Source organism: Melopsittacus undulatus, chromosome 1 (assembly GCF_012275295.1).
Source record: "Melopsittacus undulatus isolate bMelUnd1 chromosome 1, bMelUnd1.mat.Z, whole genome shotgun sequence".
Taxonomy (NCBI): Eukaryota; Metazoa; Chordata; class Aves; order Psittaciformes; family Psittaculidae; genus Melopsittacus; species Melopsittacus undulatus.
In genome coordinates, this window is record NC_047527.1 from 5,766,399 (window position 1) to 5,787,034 (window position 20,636).

Below are 20,636 nucleotides of genomic sequence, written 5' to 3' on the forward strand. Positions count from 1 at the left end.
AGGGTCTATGCAGCTCTATTCATGCTTTGCACTAGTGTGGTTCCAGTGGGGCTTGAGTTTGTTTTGGTGTTGGTTTTGATTTGTCTTTTTGAGTAACGCAAGGACATAGAGCTGCAGCTGCACATCAGAATGGAGTCAGGCTCTGAGATACCAGACATTTGCTGCTACAGAAAAATAATTGATTCCTGCTATTTGGAATGTGATGAGACTGAAATGTGTTAAGTCTGAATACTTAGCCTGCACTTGCATGATCTTTCCAATAACTCATGTTCCTTTGAAGCCGTTTTGCCGTCCTGACTTTCCTGTTCTTGAATTGTTGCCAGTGAAACTCAGTCTCCCTGATGTAATTCATAAGCAGGATTCATAAAGCTGACACTCTTTACATTGGTATGTGGGGAACAGAAATCTTTTTGCCTCTAGGATGTTATTAGGAACAAGATGACAACTTGTGAATATTTTCCAGGTATCATAATTCTTTAATATATTGGAATGTTGAATAATATCAGTGATAACATCACAGCAATGTGTGACAGAAGAATTAGCATTTCTGTTACACTGAATTGCAGATTGCTTTGTTCTAGCTTAAGGGGGATATCAAAAGTCCCATGCTGAAACCTTTATTATAGGTTTTAACATTGTTTTTTATCTTCTAATGCATCCAACCTTACAGGGACTTCACCTGTGAGTCATGCAAAACCAGGTTAAACAGTGGTCTCATGGCTATCCAGTGTCATTCCTATGGATATAACTGAATGGTTTATAAAAGTAGTGGACCACCTTTTATAAGAACTCTTCCAAAGCAAAGCTTTTAGAAGAAATCTAATAGCATGCTGTGAAGGATTTTTGTGGGGATTTTGGTGAACTCTTGACAGTGAAGTCACTGTCAAGTTAGACAAGCTGCTACATGTGAATAGATGAATCACTACATCACACTAATGCAGTGGTGTGGAAAAGCAAGAAGTGGTCTATTGTCAGTGAGAAGGGGTGCAAGAGCAGATATGCTTTGCCATTTCCTCTGAGAAACACTCTTCCGCAGACTTTGGAAGTGGAAGGTCTGTACCAAGACTAAAGTCCCGTATTATGCTTCCAATCTTTTACTTGTTCCATGCAGCTCATAAGAGTTAAAGCACTTACCTCTTGGACTTGCGAGTCAAAGCTAGTGTTCAGTGTAGATGGGAGAACCAGAGAGGAGTTAAGCCCACAGCTGTCTTCTGCTCAGGTGGTTAATGTGAATAGAGGAAAGCAGCAGTTCTATCATCTGGACTCACATAGCTATTTCCACAGGGGGTTGGAAAATCCCTTTCAACGGGTAAATATCAAACATGGCTATTGTACTGTATGATGCCAAATGTATACAGAAAGCTGTGCCATGCAAAGGTGTAATTTATGAGCTAAGTACAGTGGCTCTCTAAAGCTTTCATATTCCAAGCAGTGTTGAAATGTTGCTGCTTTACAGCTCTTGCTAATAAGTAAATGCAGCAAGACCAGATTTCTCACACATCAAATATTTCCCCAGATCTAACAGTTTAGGGTTCATAAAGATTATTTCTTTTCCCATAAATCTGAGTGGTTTGGGATTTACACCAGTTATTTCTTTTAAGTGTAATTCTTCTCAGATGTCCGATTTGCCTGAGAGATGTAAGTGTTTATGCCGGCATGGTGAAATGAAAGCCACAGTTCAGCAGCGTAGATTGAAGCCGGCTGGATTTTGGAGTGAAAATTCCTTCCCTGAATTTGGGAGTCACCCCAGCAACTCGCATGCCATGCATGCCAAGTGGCAGCAGAAGGGTGGAAGCTGAATGGAAAGCAGGCCTGGAAGTTAGATAGGGAAATAATGGCTGAAAAATGTACTTTCTTCACTAGCTTTAAAAAATGCTTTCTGGTAAAAATACAGTGAACTCTGTTGCTATAGCTACCAGCAGGGTTTTGTAGAGAACTTCTTGAGGTACTTACTGTTTAGTGGTACACAAATACATAGTTTTTCTTAGTCCGAGGCTTCAGCATCACCTTGTGTTTGGATTCTCTCATAAAGCATTTCAGCTGCTGCAGTGTTTAGAGTTTGTGGAAAGAGCAGAAAAAGGTGAGGTTCTATGTTGATCTTGAGAATTCTTTCCTTCCCCCTCTCTTTATTACACAAATGTAACATTGCTGATATAGCTGAACTAGCATGTTATTTCATTTCTTATTTGTTTGTCTGTTTGGGGTTCTTTTTAGGCCTATAGCTAATAGCATTGTGGGGTTTCATTTTTACCTTAGTAGGGAAAAAACATTCAAATCATTTATTATCCACCAGCTTTCCCACTTATTCTGGGCCCTAGAAGCCAGGGAAAGGTTTCATATTAAAACATGACACTGCAAACAGAAGATAAATGCGTTCATTCTAGAGATCAAGTACATTGGGTGATGGTAACTGAGCACTTAAGTAACTTCCTGGTTCTGGTGCAGGAATATTGTGTCTCATAAATCAAGACTGATGGCTCTCTAGAGAAGGAAAAATGCTGCAACTTTTGTACAAGATATAGATGAGATACTGGTATTATCAAGAATAATTTTGTACTTATGTTGGCCAGGAGGTCAGACTGCACATGATCTCCCCTTTCATCTGTAATAATCTATAAATTAGAGCTGTTCCCTGAATATATCAAGATGAATACAAAACACTTTTGTAAGTTAAATGAGGTATTTTATGTATCTGTGGAATACAACAGTTATAACACCTGGTTTATCTAACAAAAAATGGACTGTCAGTTCTGCTAACAGGCAAAACAAGCACAGTCCCTTCTCTTGATTGGAAACATTAACATTGCATACATTAATATGTAGATTAAAGCATGTAGATTAAACACACAAACATGGACATGCAGAGTGAACATAAAACATGTAGGTTAAAACATGCATTAAGATATAGATGAAAATAGTTACTCTTCAGAGAACAACTGTGTCTGAAATATTTGCTCATCTGCATATGGGGTAAATTCACGGACAACTCTGCCTACCATGGTGATCAGTACTATGGCATTTTACTTGGCATCAAAAGGAAAGCAAAGAAAGCTACCTGCTTAAGGCTCAGTGTGACAGGAAATCAAAAGAGGTATAGAAAGGACTAAGGCACTCAGTATCTTTTTGTAAGCTTTATTTTGCTGCTGAGGATGTCTTCAGGCTTCCAGGTTCCTGACTTTACCTGCAGAGTCAGTGAGAGCAAAGCATTACCCGCTAGTATTTAGGATCGATGAGCATCAGCATTGACTTTCTCCAATACAGTTTATGGATTCAGAAGAATCAAACTGAAGATTAACCCTTTAAGCAATCCAGGACTCCATGAAGGCTCCATAGTTTTAGTTCCATATCCATCATAATTCACAGAGAAACTGGACTAAATCCTGAGCAAGATATTCTTTGTGTAAACTAGCATCAAAGTTCAAAAAGACATTGCTTTTCCTAGCTCCACTTTGGTCCTTCCACCCAAACCTGCTTTCCTAGGACATTTTCATCATTCAGGAATGGGTATCTGTTTAGAAACCTAGATGTGCTGCTTCTGTTCCTCATTAGACTTTATACTCAAGTCTTTACACCCTCTTGCCTCTGAACTTGCTAAAGTTTCCTATTATTATCTTTACCATCTGTTAGCTGTTGCTGCTTTTGGCTGACTTTCTTGATCACCTTGACCAGATAGACATCTGTTGAAGTATTAGTGTCTCTTAAATTCTAACATCTAAATCTTAGCTGTTTGTTTAGGCTCCTTTTGTTGCATCTAGGGAAAAGAAGTGCTTCATGTGAGTAGTTAACTTATTTTACTCATCTGCCTTAGAAAGAGATAAAATCAGTCTGGCTATGGATTTATTTAGAGTATAATGAGGTAAATCCCAGCCAAAGCTCTTGTCTTCAGAAATAGCCCAGTGTGAGACAGTATCTTAAATTCACCTTTAAAGTCCAGAAAGGCACAGATGTGATTTTGTTGAAGTTCTAGCACTGCTCTCTATATGGATATCTCTTTTCCATTTCTGCTATTCTTCATGTCCCTTGCCCTCCACCAAACTGCCCAATGTTGTATTTGCTCTTACTTTTCTTGTAGCTACAGTATGTTCTGCCATCTGATCCTGTCTCTCTCATTTTTAGTTGTTTCTGTTATGAAGAAAATACTGCTTTCCTGATATTGTCACACAGCCCTTGGCTATCCACCTGAACAGAACACATGGATGGAGAGATTGTACCATAAAAAACTTACACTGAAAATCAATACCCTGTTCCTGAGATAACAATTCAGTATGCAAGGATGTCACCAGTTTTGGAAATAATGGGAACTTTGTAAATTTTTGAGTCCTTATCCATTTGAAAATGTCCTTACTCCCTCTAGTAAATAATAAAATCTTTGCTATCTACTATAGCCTAACCAATAACTATCTCTTCTTTTAAGGAACAAATTCAGAATATTACATACAAATAGGTAAGGAAAGGGAATCAAGTTAGTTTTTGTTTCAGGTCTATATGAGACAGCTTGGTATCACACTTCTTCCTACAGCTATTTATGAAAATTAAAAGGAAGGAAGCAGAACAGAGCAGATGGTCAGGGTGTGAGTTGAGATGGTTCAAAACCCTTCCAGCCATGTCAAGATTATTGACTTGACACTGTCCCACCCGTTGTCTTGAAGACAGGCTGTTGTGCTGAGCTAGCTGGTAGTGACACTTCTTGTCAGTTACTAAGTGAAAGGCCTTCTGTGTCTGTCAGTTCCTGGTGTGAAAGCAGTGTATGGGCTTTAGAGCACAACTTTTGCTTTCTTATCCTTTCTGTGTGAGTGACAGTGGTGATGAGACCCCTTTCTAGTAGAAAATATGGGTAGTTTGCATGCTTTCTTCTGGCTACAAGTTTTTTCCTGTTTAATTTGCAGCTTTCAGACCTTTATTTGCTGTACTTTAAGTGTTGTCTTCATCATCCCTATTGCTTGCAGCCATATAAGCAGCAATGCCAAGAAAAGTGACAAGGCAGAACATTGCTGTAGATATCCCACTGCCAGGATCATAGAAAGATTCACAGGATTTCCTGTGTGTTGCATTTGGAAATTGGGAGGAGTAAAGTTTGTTTTATCTCAGGCTTGGATTTAGGATTTCTAACACTGGATAAATCTCTGCTTTTGCTTGACACTTGTGTGTTCTCCTTGCCTGTTAGTACCATGTAGATGATGGCCATGATGGCCATGGGCAGAGATGGCTGAGACATCAAGGATATTCTATCCAACTTATTTTCACTCAAATCTGGTGCCTCACTGAGGCGTGCTTCTTAATTCTCTCAATTTAAAGGAGTCTGTGTTGATGCTGAAGACATCGGCAATGCAGACTATCTATGGTCAGAGGAGATTCATCTTCCTCTCTCCTCTTAGCCCCAGCTCCTTTTTGTGGGAGAGAGAAGAATTTGAGATTAGAGCCAAAAAAGGCCTGAGGCACTCGTTCCAAGATCTTCAGTCTCAAGTCCTCCATACAACCTCCCCATTCTGCAGATGCCTAAACAGGTTAAGGTGTCTAACCATAGAGTTCTGTTGGGTCTTCCCAGAATTGCCTCTGCCTTAATTGATTAGAGTTATACAATTATAAAAAATAAAAGCTGCAATCCTATGTGGGTTCCAGCCTCACTTTATTGTTTCAGGTCAGTTCTTGAACTGCTTTCCTGCCATGATGTGATGTCAGCTAACCATAAATTGCTTTCTACCCTGGCGCCCTGCTGCAGCAAGGAAGAACAGAATGGCCTTTTCCTAGAATACCCAGTGGGAAAAGGTTGCTTGCAAGCTGCTTATATCCATTCATCTGTCCTTTTTCTTTCTTGTGTGTTAAAAGAGAAGTGGCATTGCTTGTTCTCAGTAGGCGTGAGCATGGAGAGACTCTGCTTGGGTGGATTTCAGGCAGTGGATACTGCACAGGGGACAACACCTCCTGCAACTGGGTAAAGAGGGGAAGATTGAGAAAGGGGAAAGGCTGAGGCTGTAGTCCTGCTATCTGCATTTCCTCAGGTAACAACATGTCTCTCTTGTTTCCATGGCTTTTCTTCACAGATCTTTCACTTTTGCTTGAGTGTTGGTGTCCACAGTAGAGTTCTGTGTTTCATCACGAAGGCCAACCACCATGGAAACTGGACCATGAAAGTCCTTCAGTATACTAAATCTCTTCATCAGATGTCATTGGTTTTGAACAAACTTTCATGACATTAGATGGCCATCAATTTGTTGGAACATAGGGAGGAGTAATTCACCCCCATAGTGCAAGTAGAAGGCGTTAACGTGCCTGTATTAGGGAAGTTCAGAAGTGTTGGAAGTGGTGGGTGAATGTGTGGTACATTTCACATTAGCATAGCCCTGTTAATAACCCGGAGAGTGACAGGCGATTGGTATGAGCTCACTTCTGGAGCTTGCAGGGATTCTGGTAATCCTTATCCAGGCTATTATCATAATGCATAAGGCAAGGAATCCAAAGCAATTCTCCCTTGCATTGGCATCAGTAGGAGTTCTGGGAAATGCATTTACCGGGCTTCTCTTTGTTAGAAAGTATGTCGCCTATTTTCCAAACAGATTTAGGCTGTTACCCTATTCCGATTCCTTGCTAGCTGACTATATAAAGCCATGACATATGGATCTTTTTACTGACATAATCCTCTACTGTACTAAAAAAGAAAATATTAGGTTTCATTCCAAGAGCTAGAAGAACTTCCATAAGGATATAAAAAGCAGGAAATGGACGCTGTAAGAGTAGAGCACTCTCATATTGAATAGCCTCAAGGGACTCAATGTAAAAGGCTCCTTCCTAATAGTTAATAAGGGCTGGAAAAGCTCTGCCTCTGTTGAGAGGAAATGGGATTTGTGGGACTATCCCTACAGGTTATAGGGCTTAGGCCAAAGGACGGAGCTTTTGTGACTGTAATAAATCAATATGCTTTGCACATACAGCAGTAAAGACAGTCTGAGCATGTAGATCTGAGGACAAATCTCAGATTTTCCATTCCATAGAGAAGTATTTCTATAGCTTGAACTGTTTGCTTCCTCTGTGGACATCATTTTGATCCTTGTCTTGCTTACATCTCTCCTCATTAATCTGGACTTCCTGCAGCCAGCAGTGGCTGTTAATTTAAATGTTTGAATTGGACTCTCTTCTCATGAAAGCCTGTGAATGATGTTATCCATTACCCTAAATAGACAGTGTGCCTTGTATTACACGCAGGCGGTGGACTTTCCCATTCTAGCACATGTATATGCTGCAAATCCTGCTTCAGTGACAACATGAGAGATATTTCAGAGTTTTGTTAAGTTTAAAAGAGGTGGGGAAAAAGACAATGGGCAAAGTTTTCTATCTTAGCCTGGGGCATTATTGGGGTGGGTGAATTGTGCAGCTGCTATTGAGTGATGTATCTTGGAGTGTGTGTTCCTTCCTAGGAAGTACATCACCATTCATAAATTATTATGTATCTAATTCATTGTATTAGTATCTGCAGGAGTCAAATATATTTATGCCTCAGTGGATGAGCTGCTGCAGGGCACAATGCATACTAACAGCTGTGTAAATGGCTTGCAATTTACGTGACTCAAAGTACGTATTTGGGGATATTTCAGGGTAGGAGACGATAGCTTCCATATAAATGATGACAAGTTAACTGACTTTGAATTTCCTGTTCTCTTCCTGGTTCCCTGGTCCATGCTGAAAAGGTTTAGAATACTGCTTTCCAAAGGAAAGTAAATAAAAATCAAGAGGAAAGAAGTTGATTTAAACAAAGTGCAGTGCTGAAAAGCTACTTTACTATAAGAAAAAATGCATCTAAAAGTATCAAATTGATGTGTGAGTCTCAAGTTCAATATTTTCTTCTTGGTTTTGCCAGCTAGTAAATAAATGAGAAAGAAACTGCCAGTGTGAGCACTACAAGTGCTGGTGCTAGGTTCTTGGGCAAGCCCTGTTTTCCAGACATTGTTTTCCCAAATCAGATGGGCAGAGCTTCCCCTTGTAAGCTCTCCTAATTCCTTGGGCCCCACTCTGTAAAACTTCCTGAGAGTCTTTTCCCTGAAAAAGGTTAACTAATATGCTTATGGAATAGTGTTTTACCCAGACCAGTATCTGAGATGCAGAAATTCTTTTGAAATTCAAGCTCTTTAAGTAGCTGAAGGGAGATGGGGCTACCGCTTGACTGGTCAATAAATACGTGTTCATATGATGCAGTATGGGTTTTCTTTTACAGACTGGTTGATGATGCCAAAGAACTGCTGGGTATTTCTTAAGCATTGCTTGGTGTAGCTTGTTTCTAGCTCCTGGTAAGTTATGTTGGGAGACCAAGAGACAGCTGAACTCTGTGGCATGCCCTTAAGACTTGCTTGAGCCATTTGGCCAAGTCTAAAAGGCTTGGAGAAGCCATTAGAGGGAAGACTTAGATTAGAAATTAGGGAGGAATTTCTTCACTATGAGGGTGGCAAGGTGCTGGCACAGGGTGCCCAGGGAAACTGTGGCTTTCCCATCCCTGGCCATTTTCAAGGCCAGGTTGGATGGGGCTTGAAGCAACCTGCTCTAGTGGAAGGTGACTCTGCCTGTGACAGGGGGTTGGAACTGGGTGAGCTTTAAGGTCCATTCCAACACAAAGCATTCCATGAATCTCTGATCACTTTGTGAAATCTGTTCTCCTGGGCACAGCAGCTGGAGCACCACAGAACAGAGATCCATGTCTTGTCCCAGCAAGGAGCTGGGACGTAGACGCAGCACGCAAATGGTCCCACCATGTGAGTACAGCCAACATGTAGAAGCAGCACACTTAATTTGGGAATGGTGGTATGGATTTGGTAGTGCCTTACCCACAAGATTTGGGAGATTCTATCATAGAAACTTGTTATCTCAGGTTAGCTTTGGGCTTCTCTTACTTAGCCAATCAGTAGAAAGATTTCTAAGCCTGAAACATAAGAGTACAGTTTAAATCTGGAGTTACCTCCTCTGGACAAATCACTGAAAATTTATATTTGGGGATATTGCATCAAGGTTTCAGCCTGCAGACACCGCATGGCTGCAGCAGGCAAAAATACATTGCAAAGTCCTCGTCTAGCACTTTGGGTATTTTAGAACTGCAGTGATTTGGCAGGCAATCAGCAAGAGCTTGTTTTAAAGAGTCTCTGGTAGATGTATTTGCAAAGGGGTCAATTTGAGGGATGCATGATCCAAGCATAGGTTAGTGAGTTAGGAGTGGCTGAATTCTAATTCTGACCTTCTCTTAGGTTTCCTTGCATATGCACGTGCAGCATCACAGAAGTTTAAAGAACACTTCTAAGCTGTAAAGTGAAGCACAGAGATATTAGGAAATGCCTGCACTGTGTTAATCCAAACCCTCTGGGAGGATTTATTCTGCTTTATTGTTTTGCTTCTCTGTATGATATTTTTTTCCACATTCAATTCTTGTCTTGTTCTGTTTCCTGGACAGGTACCTGTCCCTTAGGAAACAACTGTTTATTATATTTCCCCTCTTAATTGTACAGTACGAACTTTATTTTTTACACAATCAAACTTATTTCCAATTACAGCAATAGTAATAATTCCTGGGCCATGGTAGTTCCAGTACTAAGTACTTCAGGGTGGTAATAGAGTTCAGCTAAGGCAAACAAATTGATGGGTCTGAATGGTCTGCTGAGCTTTCCCACCACCCTATTTCATCTCCCATAAAGCTGACAGATCGCTTTGTCTGGCATTCATGCTACCCATCTCTCTGCTCTGATTGTTTATTTTATGGATTGGGGTAGAAGTTGAGATGTGATATTGCAAAAGAGAAGAAATTCTCAGCTACTGCTGCCTCACCAGCACTTTGGAGCAGATGTTGGTGAGCTGCTCTCTAACGGTGCATGAATATCTCCATCCAATGGCCTGTGGAGCTGCTGATAGTCTCCTCCTTGATATAAGCACACTTTGGATCAGTTCTAGTTGAACAAAGTACCTGAGGAACAACTCTGGTGTTAACAGGGAATTTTCTGCTCCATCATTCACATAGGTTTTGAAATAAGGCCCATTAAAACCAACTCTTTTCATTAGCTACAGTTGGCTTTGGATCAGGCCTGGGAAGATTCATGTCTTCCAAAAATGTCATTGGATGATTTCTTTAAAAAGCACTGAACAAAGTTATGCAACCTCATGGGCTGATCAGGGTAGGGAGAAAGTCCCATTTCTCTTTTATACGCTTGGCTTCCTGCTCATATCAGCATTAATTTAGATAATTAAATTGCTTAGTTCAGTAGTTGGAAGAGGCACGATCAAGCTACTCTGCTAACATGTCAGATGTATTAGCATCCAGGGTTTTGGTTTTCTTCTCTTTATGTGTGTGAAAAGCTGTATTATTGGACACTGTCTTTCCCCTCTAGGCTAAGCTCTTCTTCAGAGTAGCATACTAAAAACATTTAATATCATATTATGAATGCCACCATAGTTTCAGCATTTATATGGCATACGGTGATGTTCAGTGGCAGCAGATGAATGGATGAAATTAAGCACAATAATAGCATCAGTCCCTCTTGAATTTAACAGCAAGATGAACAATTCAGTGTATTATTTAACAATACGTAAGTAAAAGTTCAGACATGTTAAAGAGCAAACTAAAGTCCATAACTGGACATGCTTTTTTTGCATTCAGCCTTGAATCCCTTTGTACTGTCCCTGTAGGGTCTTTGAACTTCTGCTTGCATGAGATATAAGCAGTTTTATTAAATCACGCTCCATAAAGGCCCATCTTACCCTTGACTCCAGTTGTGTTATGTTTGGTTTTATTAATATTTGTGGCTGAATCCCTCCTCTGAAGGATGAGAGATCACAGAAAGCGTTCTGTATTTTTCCACCTCTGACTCATGTGGTTTTTGCCATTGGTGACATTTCTCAAACCAGGACAGAACAGCAATCTCTGGAGAGGATGAAATAGGGACTCTCCAGTGCTCATGCTTAAATGCCTTGTCCTATAAACGCCATGAAGTTTTCTTCTCTGCCACATTCTTTGTACCTGCCCCTTCTTTTTCCTTTATATTTCAAGGTGCCATTTCAGGTTTGCTTCCATTCTTTCATAGCAGTTTTTTTCCTGGTCCCCTGAATTACAGTGATGTGACAGGTAATAGAGTCTGAATTCCACCTTATCTGGGAAGCAAGGTTAGAACAAAGTCACTCTGTGTCCCTGCAGGATCAGGCTCTGGCAGGAAAAAGACAGAGAAGGATAGAAAACACCATCATCTTATTTGCAAACACAGGGGTTTAGTTTCCTAAGTAAATTGATATCAGGATAATCTTCAACTTTGTTTCTAACAGGAATAAACCTCATGATGAAATGCAGCTGAGCTTTATGGTTCCTTTCTGGATATGTATGCGATACTTTGGCCGAGTCTTAGCTCTGTTCCCATCCTCAAGGGCTAAAGCTCGAGAAGACAAAGCAGCATCCCTTAAAAGTGCAGGGAAGCCCAACAGTGAGCAAAATATTGAAGTACTTTTGATATGAGAAGACCCAGTTCTCCTTCAACTCTTTTTCTTTTTAATGCTGCTTTTCATAAGCATTCATTTCCCAAAGCATTTACCTACTGTTCTTAAGTAAAGAGGCTTTACCACGAACGCTCACTGATCTAAAACTCTATACCAGCCCCCCTTGAAAAAGCCATCCTGAAGCTGAAGGTTATATAGAGCTTGTGTCTATCTTCTGCATATTGTTTGCTCAGCTGTGAGTCAGTATGAATAGCTTAGTACTATGCCTGTATTTTAAGTGTAGAGAGCTCACTTCAGCGTTTACCAGCATGCTTCTCAGCCTGCATGCCATTCCCACATCATGTTTGCATGTAGCCAGAATTATGCATCTCTTTTTTTCCCATTAAGCTATTAAAAACAGGACCTCAGACACAGAGTCCACTGTTTGGTAATAAACTCAGACATGATAGGATTTGTCAGTTCTTTTTGCAGTATCACTTAACACATCTGAATGTGCCACAAGGGAAACGCAAAGTGATGTTTGTGAGATAAAAGGGAAAAAGGAGGTATTTTTGAAGGACGTACATTCACTTAGGCCACTTTGAAGAAAATTATTCCCACATGAGTGGCTGAACTAAAAATAATGGTAATAAAAAATCCACACTGGCCATTTGGAAATAGGGTCAACTAAACAGAAGTTCTTATTCTTGGATGGCTCTGAAGCCTAAACCATCCCACTTCTGGCTCCTTTTCGACCCTTTCTTCTGGAAGGGGAAATGTTGATCAGGTGCTGTAATCTCAGACTGGGCTCAGTCTCACAGTGACAGGCTGAGGTGGGAAAGAAATGAGTGTGGAAAACTCATCACTAAAAAGGCTTTATCTCCAACCATTCTTCTAATACCCCTGAAGACTGCCTTGCCACGATTTGAATCCTGTTGATGTGAACGGGGCAATTTTCTCTCACTGATATATCCATACATAAAGTAGCTGCATGTTTAGAGACGTGTTTCAACTCTTCATGCTGTAAAAATAGATAAAATAATGTTTTTTTTGGCCTGAATGCAAGGATAATATTGAATCACAAATGTGTATGAAAGCCACCACAGGTTATAAATGTAGATTTTAAGCAGATGTTATGATTTGATTTGGGTTTTTTTTCCCCACTATTTTTAGCCTAAATGACCATTCTGAGACACCTTTCAGCATTCATAGTGCAGAATTGAGCTCTTGAAGTGTTTTGGCATGGAGCAGAGAGGAATGACTCCTTAGAAATGCAGCTCTCAGACCTGGACAAGTAGGCAGGTCCTAACGCTGGGGCAGAAGTCACACATGTACCAAACGATCCACATCCATTGAGCTCCCTGTCACGCTGCATCCTCTGCCTGTTGATCCAGCATCTGTCTGTCCATCCACCATCCTTCTGACTGACACTGGCTGGTGCTCTGCCTCTTTTATCCTTGCCTCATGTGGGTTAGCAGCTGGCAAAGACTGTTTTAATACTGTATTTATAAATCTTCACAGTGATGCAAGCCCAGACACAGAGAAAAGCTGTTTTGAGCACCCAGCTATGAAGTTCTGCATGGTAGATCTGGTTTCCTATCTCTCACTGCCGCCACAAACCTGCTTTTAACATCCCCAGCACCAGAAAACAATGTTTCCTAGAAGATACACGGGAGGAAAAACCTTGGGCTGAAGCTTCCATAGCTATTTTAATCAATGCTCATCCTGATCCTGCTGCAGGCGGGTGCCTGGTCGGTATTTCAGTAATGTACTTGTGTAAAAGGAAATCCTAATTACTGCAGGGCACGGCGATATTTTCATGCCCTTTTTACCCTGCAACCTTTTCCAGCTCGCTCAAATCTCAGCACCTCATTGTCTCATAGGGACACCCTCTGGCTGAGGTGTAAACTGCAGCACCTTTGGATTGGAGTCTGATACCTGAATGAGCCTGATTTTTCTTCTTCAAAGTATTCCTTCTTGCATTTACGTTCTGCTGCTGGCAGATCATTCCAAATCTCAGTTGAAGGGTTTATTAGCTATATTCCTTTTCTCTTTGTCTTCATGTGTTATGGACTCATGAAAAACAGGAGCCTCTATTTTGTCCTGGGAATAAGGATTTACAGCTCATCTCAACAACTGCATAAGATTTCCCCCTTTTTATTTCCTAACCCAGCATGACACATGCTCTATTTCTGATACATGGTAGAGATAGGCCTAGCATTTGACTGATCAAGGGTGGTTTTGAACAAATGCTGACACCACCGTTCTTTTTTGTCTGTGATTCCCACAGAACCCTGTTGCTTTGAACAGAAATATTCTAGAATGTGTAATCAGTGATGATCTACAACATACAGTTTCCCTTCATGCCTCTTTAACCCAGCTGCCAACAGTGAGAAGCTGATGTGCATGTTAACAGAGGAAACAGAAATTCCTTTAAAATGGATGAAGAAATCTCTGTGTTTGAGAGGAAAAGGCAGATTCAGGAGCAGGGAGAAAGTTTTCCAAAATGATTCCTTGGAAAGCTACAGTGTGGAAACTGTTTTCCCCTGTGTGTGTACACAGTAGATAGGACTTCAGTGATTATGTGATGGGGGTTGGAAATAGATGATCTTAAGGTCCTTTCCAACCCAAACCGTTCCCTGATTCTATGATAGAATAAAAAATAGTAAAACAGCAATAAGTCAATAATAAAATTGATATTATAAATGTTGATCTGCTGTTAGAAAACACAGTTAAACTTTTAACAGCCCAGCCACTTTGCCTGCCTTGTTACACCATCACCAGCTTCAGTCAAGGTAAAGTCAAACCAATGACCTTAAACTGAAGATCATCCACCTGAGCTTTTGCACTTCTTTAAACTGAAGAGTTGAAAGGTGTGTTTTGAAGCTGCTGAGTTTACTCCTATAAAGAAGGATTGAGGGCAACAAATATGCATATGAAAGCAGCCATGTATTTTTAGCAGCTGTCATTTCTGAGGCTGTGGGACTGAAAGCAGCAATGGGTGAAGCAGCAACTGATTGTGTGTGATTTGCAGTGGTTTGTATCTCTGCTCTGTGTTGTGTATCTCCTAATGATGAATGTGTGGGAGGGCCAGGTCAAGAATAGTTTCCACTCCAGTGCATTGATTGTGTACTTGGCAGTGGGCTCAATTAAAGTATAATAATCTGGTAATCTCCCTCCTGTTTCCATTCAGGCTGCTGCATGCTGAATAGGGCCAGTGAAAGAGTATAGCTTTTGGAAAGTAGGTGAAATCCCGCCTCTTTGTCTGAGCAGTTTGTGTCTAGTTAAGTAAAATGAAGGCAGAAGAGACAGCTCTCCAAAATGTTGCTCCATGACTTGCACCATGACTGCTGTTTATTTCTATATAAGGAGGTAACATTTGCTGTTTATTTCCCTTTCTAGGCTACGGATTGGATTTCTAACGAGCTTCTCACCACAAAGAAAAGACAAGCTAATGTGAGAAAGGAGATATGGAGATGTCCATGATGGGAAGATGCTGTGTGCCTCATCTCTTGGTTCTTCTCACATTTGTGTTCAGCGGGGAGCGAATTGAGGCACAAAGAGCAGGTATGTGCTGTTTGGCTTACTGCTCATGCTAAGTAGCTGTTGGGCCTTTTACATGGTTGAGAAGCTATGATTACTATGAGAAAAACAATAAAAAAACCCCAAGCAATACATTCACTGCTGAAAAGACATAAAATAGACCTTAAGAATGGAGATAGCTCAGGGATCAAGTTTATGATTTACGTAGGGCCTCTTTTCTGCCGCAGGCTTAATGGTTAGCTCAGCTACCCACAGCAAAGAGAGCTGCACGCAGTTTACTATGGATACACTTCATGTACCTCACACTGGACCACTTCATCAATTGCCTTCAGTAGATGTCATATTAGAGTCGGTGAATCTTTTGTCTGGCTGGGACTTTCCTAGTTTGCTAAACAAGGCCAGGAGGCTGTTCATACCCTCCCTTGGTTCATATGTTCATACATAGTGATAGGATAAGGAGTAATGGATTAAACTGAAAGAGGGGAGATTTAGACTAGACATTATGGAAAAATTCTTCCCTGTGAGGGTGCTGAGGCACTGGCACAGGGTGCCCAGAGAAGCTGTGGCTGCCCCATCCCTGGCAGTGTTCAAGGCCAGGCTGGACACAGCTTGAAGCAACCTGCACTAGTGGAAGGTGTCTCTGCCCATGGCACAGGGTTGGAACTGGATGAGCTTAAGGTCCTTTCCAACCCAATCCATTCTATGATTATATGATACTGTATAGTTGCTAGCATGGTTTCTGGCATGGCTTTTGGCTGGTGAGCACTCTCCCCAAAAAGGCAGTGAATGGTTTGCATTAGAAGATAATGCAGCTAAAGGTCAGTTACTATCAGCAGTCTTCGGAAGGACATGTTGGCTTTTCTTGAGTAGTAAGAAGAGTTGCCTGGCTGTGAATGATGGGGCATCTCAGGGTCAGAAAATGGATGTAGACCCACAATTTACTGGTATATAAAGACCAAAGTTACTTTGAGGTCGAGGTTTTCAGTCCTTTTTTCTAGGAAAAAAAGCTATTTTGTATGCTTGGGTAATTTATAAGAAAGGAAAGGCTTTTTTAGACCTTTTCTCACTCTAAGGAACAGCTACCTTATGATCTGTATAAAGCTTTTGGATGAAGTTTGGCAAGAGTAAGTACTTAGTAATAAACCAAATTGAAATCTCATCTTTTTTCCTACCTGTAGATCAGTCATAGGAAATGGTGGTGGTACCATTTATATGTTCATTCTGTGATTACTTCAAATGATTTTGGTCTTATGGCTTGTTTGTGAAATATTTTTAATAGCAATATTGCAAAACAGTTGACTCAGTGTCTGAGTGGATAAACACAGCTCCTGGAATTATGCTTCCAGAGAGTATTCCTGTAATTACAAAAATGAAAGTTCACTTTCTATGAATTATCTCCCATGTTCCCTTAACAGGAACTGATTCTGCCAGTAAACAATATGATTATAGCATTCTTGGAAAACAATCAATTTTGTCCAGCAGTGGACATTACCGTGCTGAAAATGCAGATTAATATTTACTAAGAGCTTTTCTGCAGCATTTCATCTCATTGCCATTGAGTCTGTGAGCAAAGAGGCTCTGACTCGAAGAAAATGATCCTGAAAGACCATCTTTTTCTACCCTGCAATACTGCCTGAAATAGGCATCATTTTTAAACCTTCACCCCCTCCTTGTTCTAAGGCTCATCACCCCTGAACTCAGGATTCATTCTGCCTGTTCTGTTCCTTTCTAAATTGCAGTCAATTTACCTGCTGAGAGTTGTTAAAATGAAGGAAGGTCTGTGCCTTGTGGGTTTTATACTCAATCCTTTATGTTCTTTAGTTAGCCTCACCTAATATTCTTGCAGACAGAATAGTTTAAAGTAATAATTTTTTTTTTGGGGGGGGGAGTGGAGATTTCTTGCTTATCTTTTATTTTTCTATGTTCTGTGTAGACCCTGTTTTATATTCTGATAAAATCAAACAAAAGTACACTTCTTTTTTCCCTCTTCTTTCCTCTTTCTCCTTCTTCCTTTCTTTCTTTCTTTTTTATTTTCTTCCTTTTTTCTTTTTTTTCATCTTTATTCTTCTTTATTTATTATTACTATTACTATCATTGTCATTATTATAATAATATTTCAATTATTAATCTGTTCTTATCTCAACCCATGAGTTTTCTCACTTTTACCCTTACAGTTCTCTTCCCCATATTGTTACTAATGAGATCCCAATCCCATATGGTTAGGTTTTTCCTATAGACACCTATGCAGCACCTGGGATACACTCTGCTACAGAAGTTAACAACAGATGATGCTCATTTTTCATCATCACCTGCAACACACAGGGTGTTTATTCCACCACTCTCACAGCCATCTCACATACCGTGAACACTGACCTACAGTGTTATGCTGATCTATAATGCTTATGCTCTTATCTGAAGGCAAATGATCTTCATGTAGCTGAGCTACCTACACTCTTTTTTCAGTGCAGGGGGCTGTTCAGGATTCCTGTCCTCTTCAGGACAGGTGCACAGCCCCAGCAGGATCAAAAGCACCAGTGCTGATTCATGAACCCTTAGGTCAGATTTGGTCAGGGTCTCAACAGTCACAGCCTGTCCCACTACTTCCAGCCAGGGAGCAGAGAAGGCTGGGGAATGGCAGCCAGGCTCAACTGGCAATCCAAATACCAGGCAAGTTCATAGTGATGAAGCAGGTCCAAGACCAAGCCAGGAGCATATGTCAGGGTTCAAATAGGTCCAAGGACAGCATCCAGGGTCAGCCCTGCTCCACGTAAACCCATAATGGTGAGGCAGGTCTGAGGTTAAGCCATGTGATCAGTCAATGCTTCAGGACTTAAAAGCAGCTTCCAGAGGAAGAAAACACATGTCTTTCTCGAATACTTCCAGCAGAGATTTCTGAGGAGCCCACCCAATGTCAGGGAGCCATGGGAGATAAACTTTGGAGAAAGAGTTTACTCTCAGGGCCATCAGGAAAGGATTTCAAGCTTTCACAGTGAATCTTTCAAGCATCTCCACTTTGTTCGTATCACGGAGCAGTCCTGTCTTCATTTCTGATGAAGCTGCAGTGGAAGATGCATTTCATTATTAATGGGTATCAGTCACCGATGGGCATTGAGTTACTGGGACCTGGCTGGAATTAGTCTGATGTGAGTGAAAACATGCAGACTCTACAATGGGAATGTCACTTTTTAATGTATGGAGAGCTAAGCTGTCCTTGGTGGGTATATGCTTAAGTTATGTATTCTCACAAATGGTCTAACCAAGAAAGGGAGCTTGGTCAGTCCTTGTCAGAGCCCAGAGGAGGTTAACATGGTTGTGGTAGGAATAGTTGGGAGAATCAGGGTTTTGTAATGAAATAGAAATGAATAGGACAGATCTACTCTCAGTGGGTGTGGGTAGATGTGGATTACCAGCTAAGGTCCTGCTAAAGCAGTAGGATTAAAAAGCAGTTGCCAACATCTTAAGGGCCAGATAGAACAACTCCGGTTCAGTTGATCATAGAAAAGCCTGTTACTCTGAGAGACATGAAGTAGCACAGGCACTGGTATGCACTAGCTGTCTGTCTTGTACCATGTTATATATGCTTTGGTTTCCATATAATTGGTCAAGTTATCAAACTGCTTTTCAAAGAAGTGGTTAAACTGTGAGACAACACAAGACAAGCATTCCTGGAGAAACAAAGGTTGATGTTTGTGACCACAGAGAAATTGACTTTGTAGAGCAGCTTTTTTCAAGCTTGAAACTCATAATTTGTTAGGCACTATGGTCTATAATAGTGAATTAAGGAAACTAATACATATATATGTATTTTGTTCAGTTGAGGCATTATGTTGATAAATCTTTGACATCTATTGGACTATAAATCTACAGCCTCCTAGCTTCAGAAACAGCTAGAAAACATCTCCTGGGAGACGTTCTTTCTTGTCAAGAAGCTGACAAATATCTGACCAGTCTGACTTCATAGGGCAAGCAAGCTGCAATTAGAATAGATTTGCCTTTTGGATTACACAGGCCTCAGATTACAAATATCATGTCTGGAGGCAAAAAAGTGGTTGTGGGGATAAGTGAACTTTTTCCTTACAAAGCAACTGTCCTCTGTTGTCAAGGAAGCCATCCCGGTATTCAGTGAATCATCCTTTCGTCAGCAGTCAATGGCAGAGAGCCTCAAAATCAAAATAATCTTGTTATAAACTTGCTTCACTAACATATCATGCTGAGCAAAAGAACTGCTTCTACCTAAGCATAAATAAATCATCATGTTAATGGAAGAGGGAGCATGAGAGCTTTGCTACTCAAGGTCATGATTGACATAGGCAAGGTCAGGGCAGGTCTCTTGATCTGCCAGCAGAGCGTGGCCTGAGCAAAGGCACTGCAGTGAAGTTTGAGAAAAGTAACTTCATATGCATGCAGATGCTGTAGGAGAAAGACTGAGCAGAGGCAGTTAGTAGTGCAGGAGGAGAATGGGTTTGCATTTCAAAGCAAAGTGTATGCTCATCTGTAGATGTCCTGAAACAGATGAGGTGAATCACAAGGAAGAAAGGCTGAGAATCTGCACTTCCTCTGCAGGATAAGGAGAATGTTTGCTGCCTCCCCTAAATTGCTCACTAGGGAGCTATGCCTAGGGGATATTTGGTATGCCTGGTATTCTTCTTTCATCTTCCCTTAGCGATGTTTTCTGCTGCTCCTACAGGTTGCAAGAACGTTCACTATGACCTTGTCTTCCTCTTGGATGCCTCCTCCAGTGTTGGAAAAGAGAATTTTGAGAAAGTTCGGCAGTGGGTGTCTAATTTGGTGGAAACCTTTGAGATTGGCCCAGACAAAACCCGTGTCGGTGTGGTGCGATACAGCGATCGTCCGACCACAGAGTTTGACCTGGGGAAGTACAGAACCCGCGAAGAAATCAAAGCGGCTGCGCGGAACATTAAGTATTATGGGGGTAACACCAATACTGGAGATGCTCTCAGGTACATCAACACTTACAGCTTTTCCAAAGAAGCTGGTGGGAGACTTAGCGATCGAACTGTTAAAAAAGTGGCCATCCTTTTGACTGATGGAAGGAGCCAGGATCATGTCTTGGATCCTGCCAGTGCAGCCCATCAGTCTGGGATTAGGATCTTTGTTGTGGGTGTTGGTGAAGCCCTGGAAGAGGAACTTGATGAGATTGCTTCAGAACCCAAGTCTGCTCACGTGTTTCATGTCTCTGATTACAATGCCATTGATAAAATCCGGGGAAAGCTGAGAAGACGTCTCTGTGAAAGTAAGTAGAGCTCTTGGTTCTTCTACACAGTTAGAACTGTAATGGGTTCAGTTAACATATAGGTATGAAAAGCTGTGATTGTTCTGTTTCATGGGTTTGAATTGAAACAGGGGAAGTTCAAGTTAGGTATATGGAAGAAGTTCTTTACTGTGAGTGTGGTGAGGACCTGGAACAGGCTGCCCAAAGAAGTGGTGAATGCTCCATGCTCCATCCCTAGAGCTACAGGTCCTGCCAGGAGCCTGCTCCAGTGTGGGCTTCCCATGGGGTCACATACTCTCACTCATCTCTCTGGTTGTTGTTGTGCAGCAGGCTTTTATCCCTTTCTTACATCTATTATCTCAGAGGCACTACTACAGTCACTGATGGGCTTGGCATTGTCCAGTGGTGTGTCCATCTTGGAGCTGTTTGG

General features: G+C 41.1%; 1 protein-coding gene across 1 annotated transcript in view; it reads left to right on the forward strand.

The window, feature by feature from the left end:
* The window catches only part of COL22A1 (collagen type XXII alpha 1 chain), a 220,972-nt gene that overhangs the window by 12,181 nt on the left and 188,155 nt on the right, over nucleotides 1-20,636 (forward strand). The window contains exons 2-3 of the mRNA XM_005145496.3: nucleotides 14,833-14,997; nucleotides 19,661-20,227. Of these exons, the coding sequence (XP_005145553.3) occupies nucleotides 14,901-14,997; nucleotides 19,661-20,227 (664 nt within the window). The 5' untranslated portion in view covers nucleotides 14,833-14,900. The remainder of the gene's footprint in view (nucleotides 1-14,832; nucleotides 14,998-19,660; nucleotides 20,228-20,636) is intronic.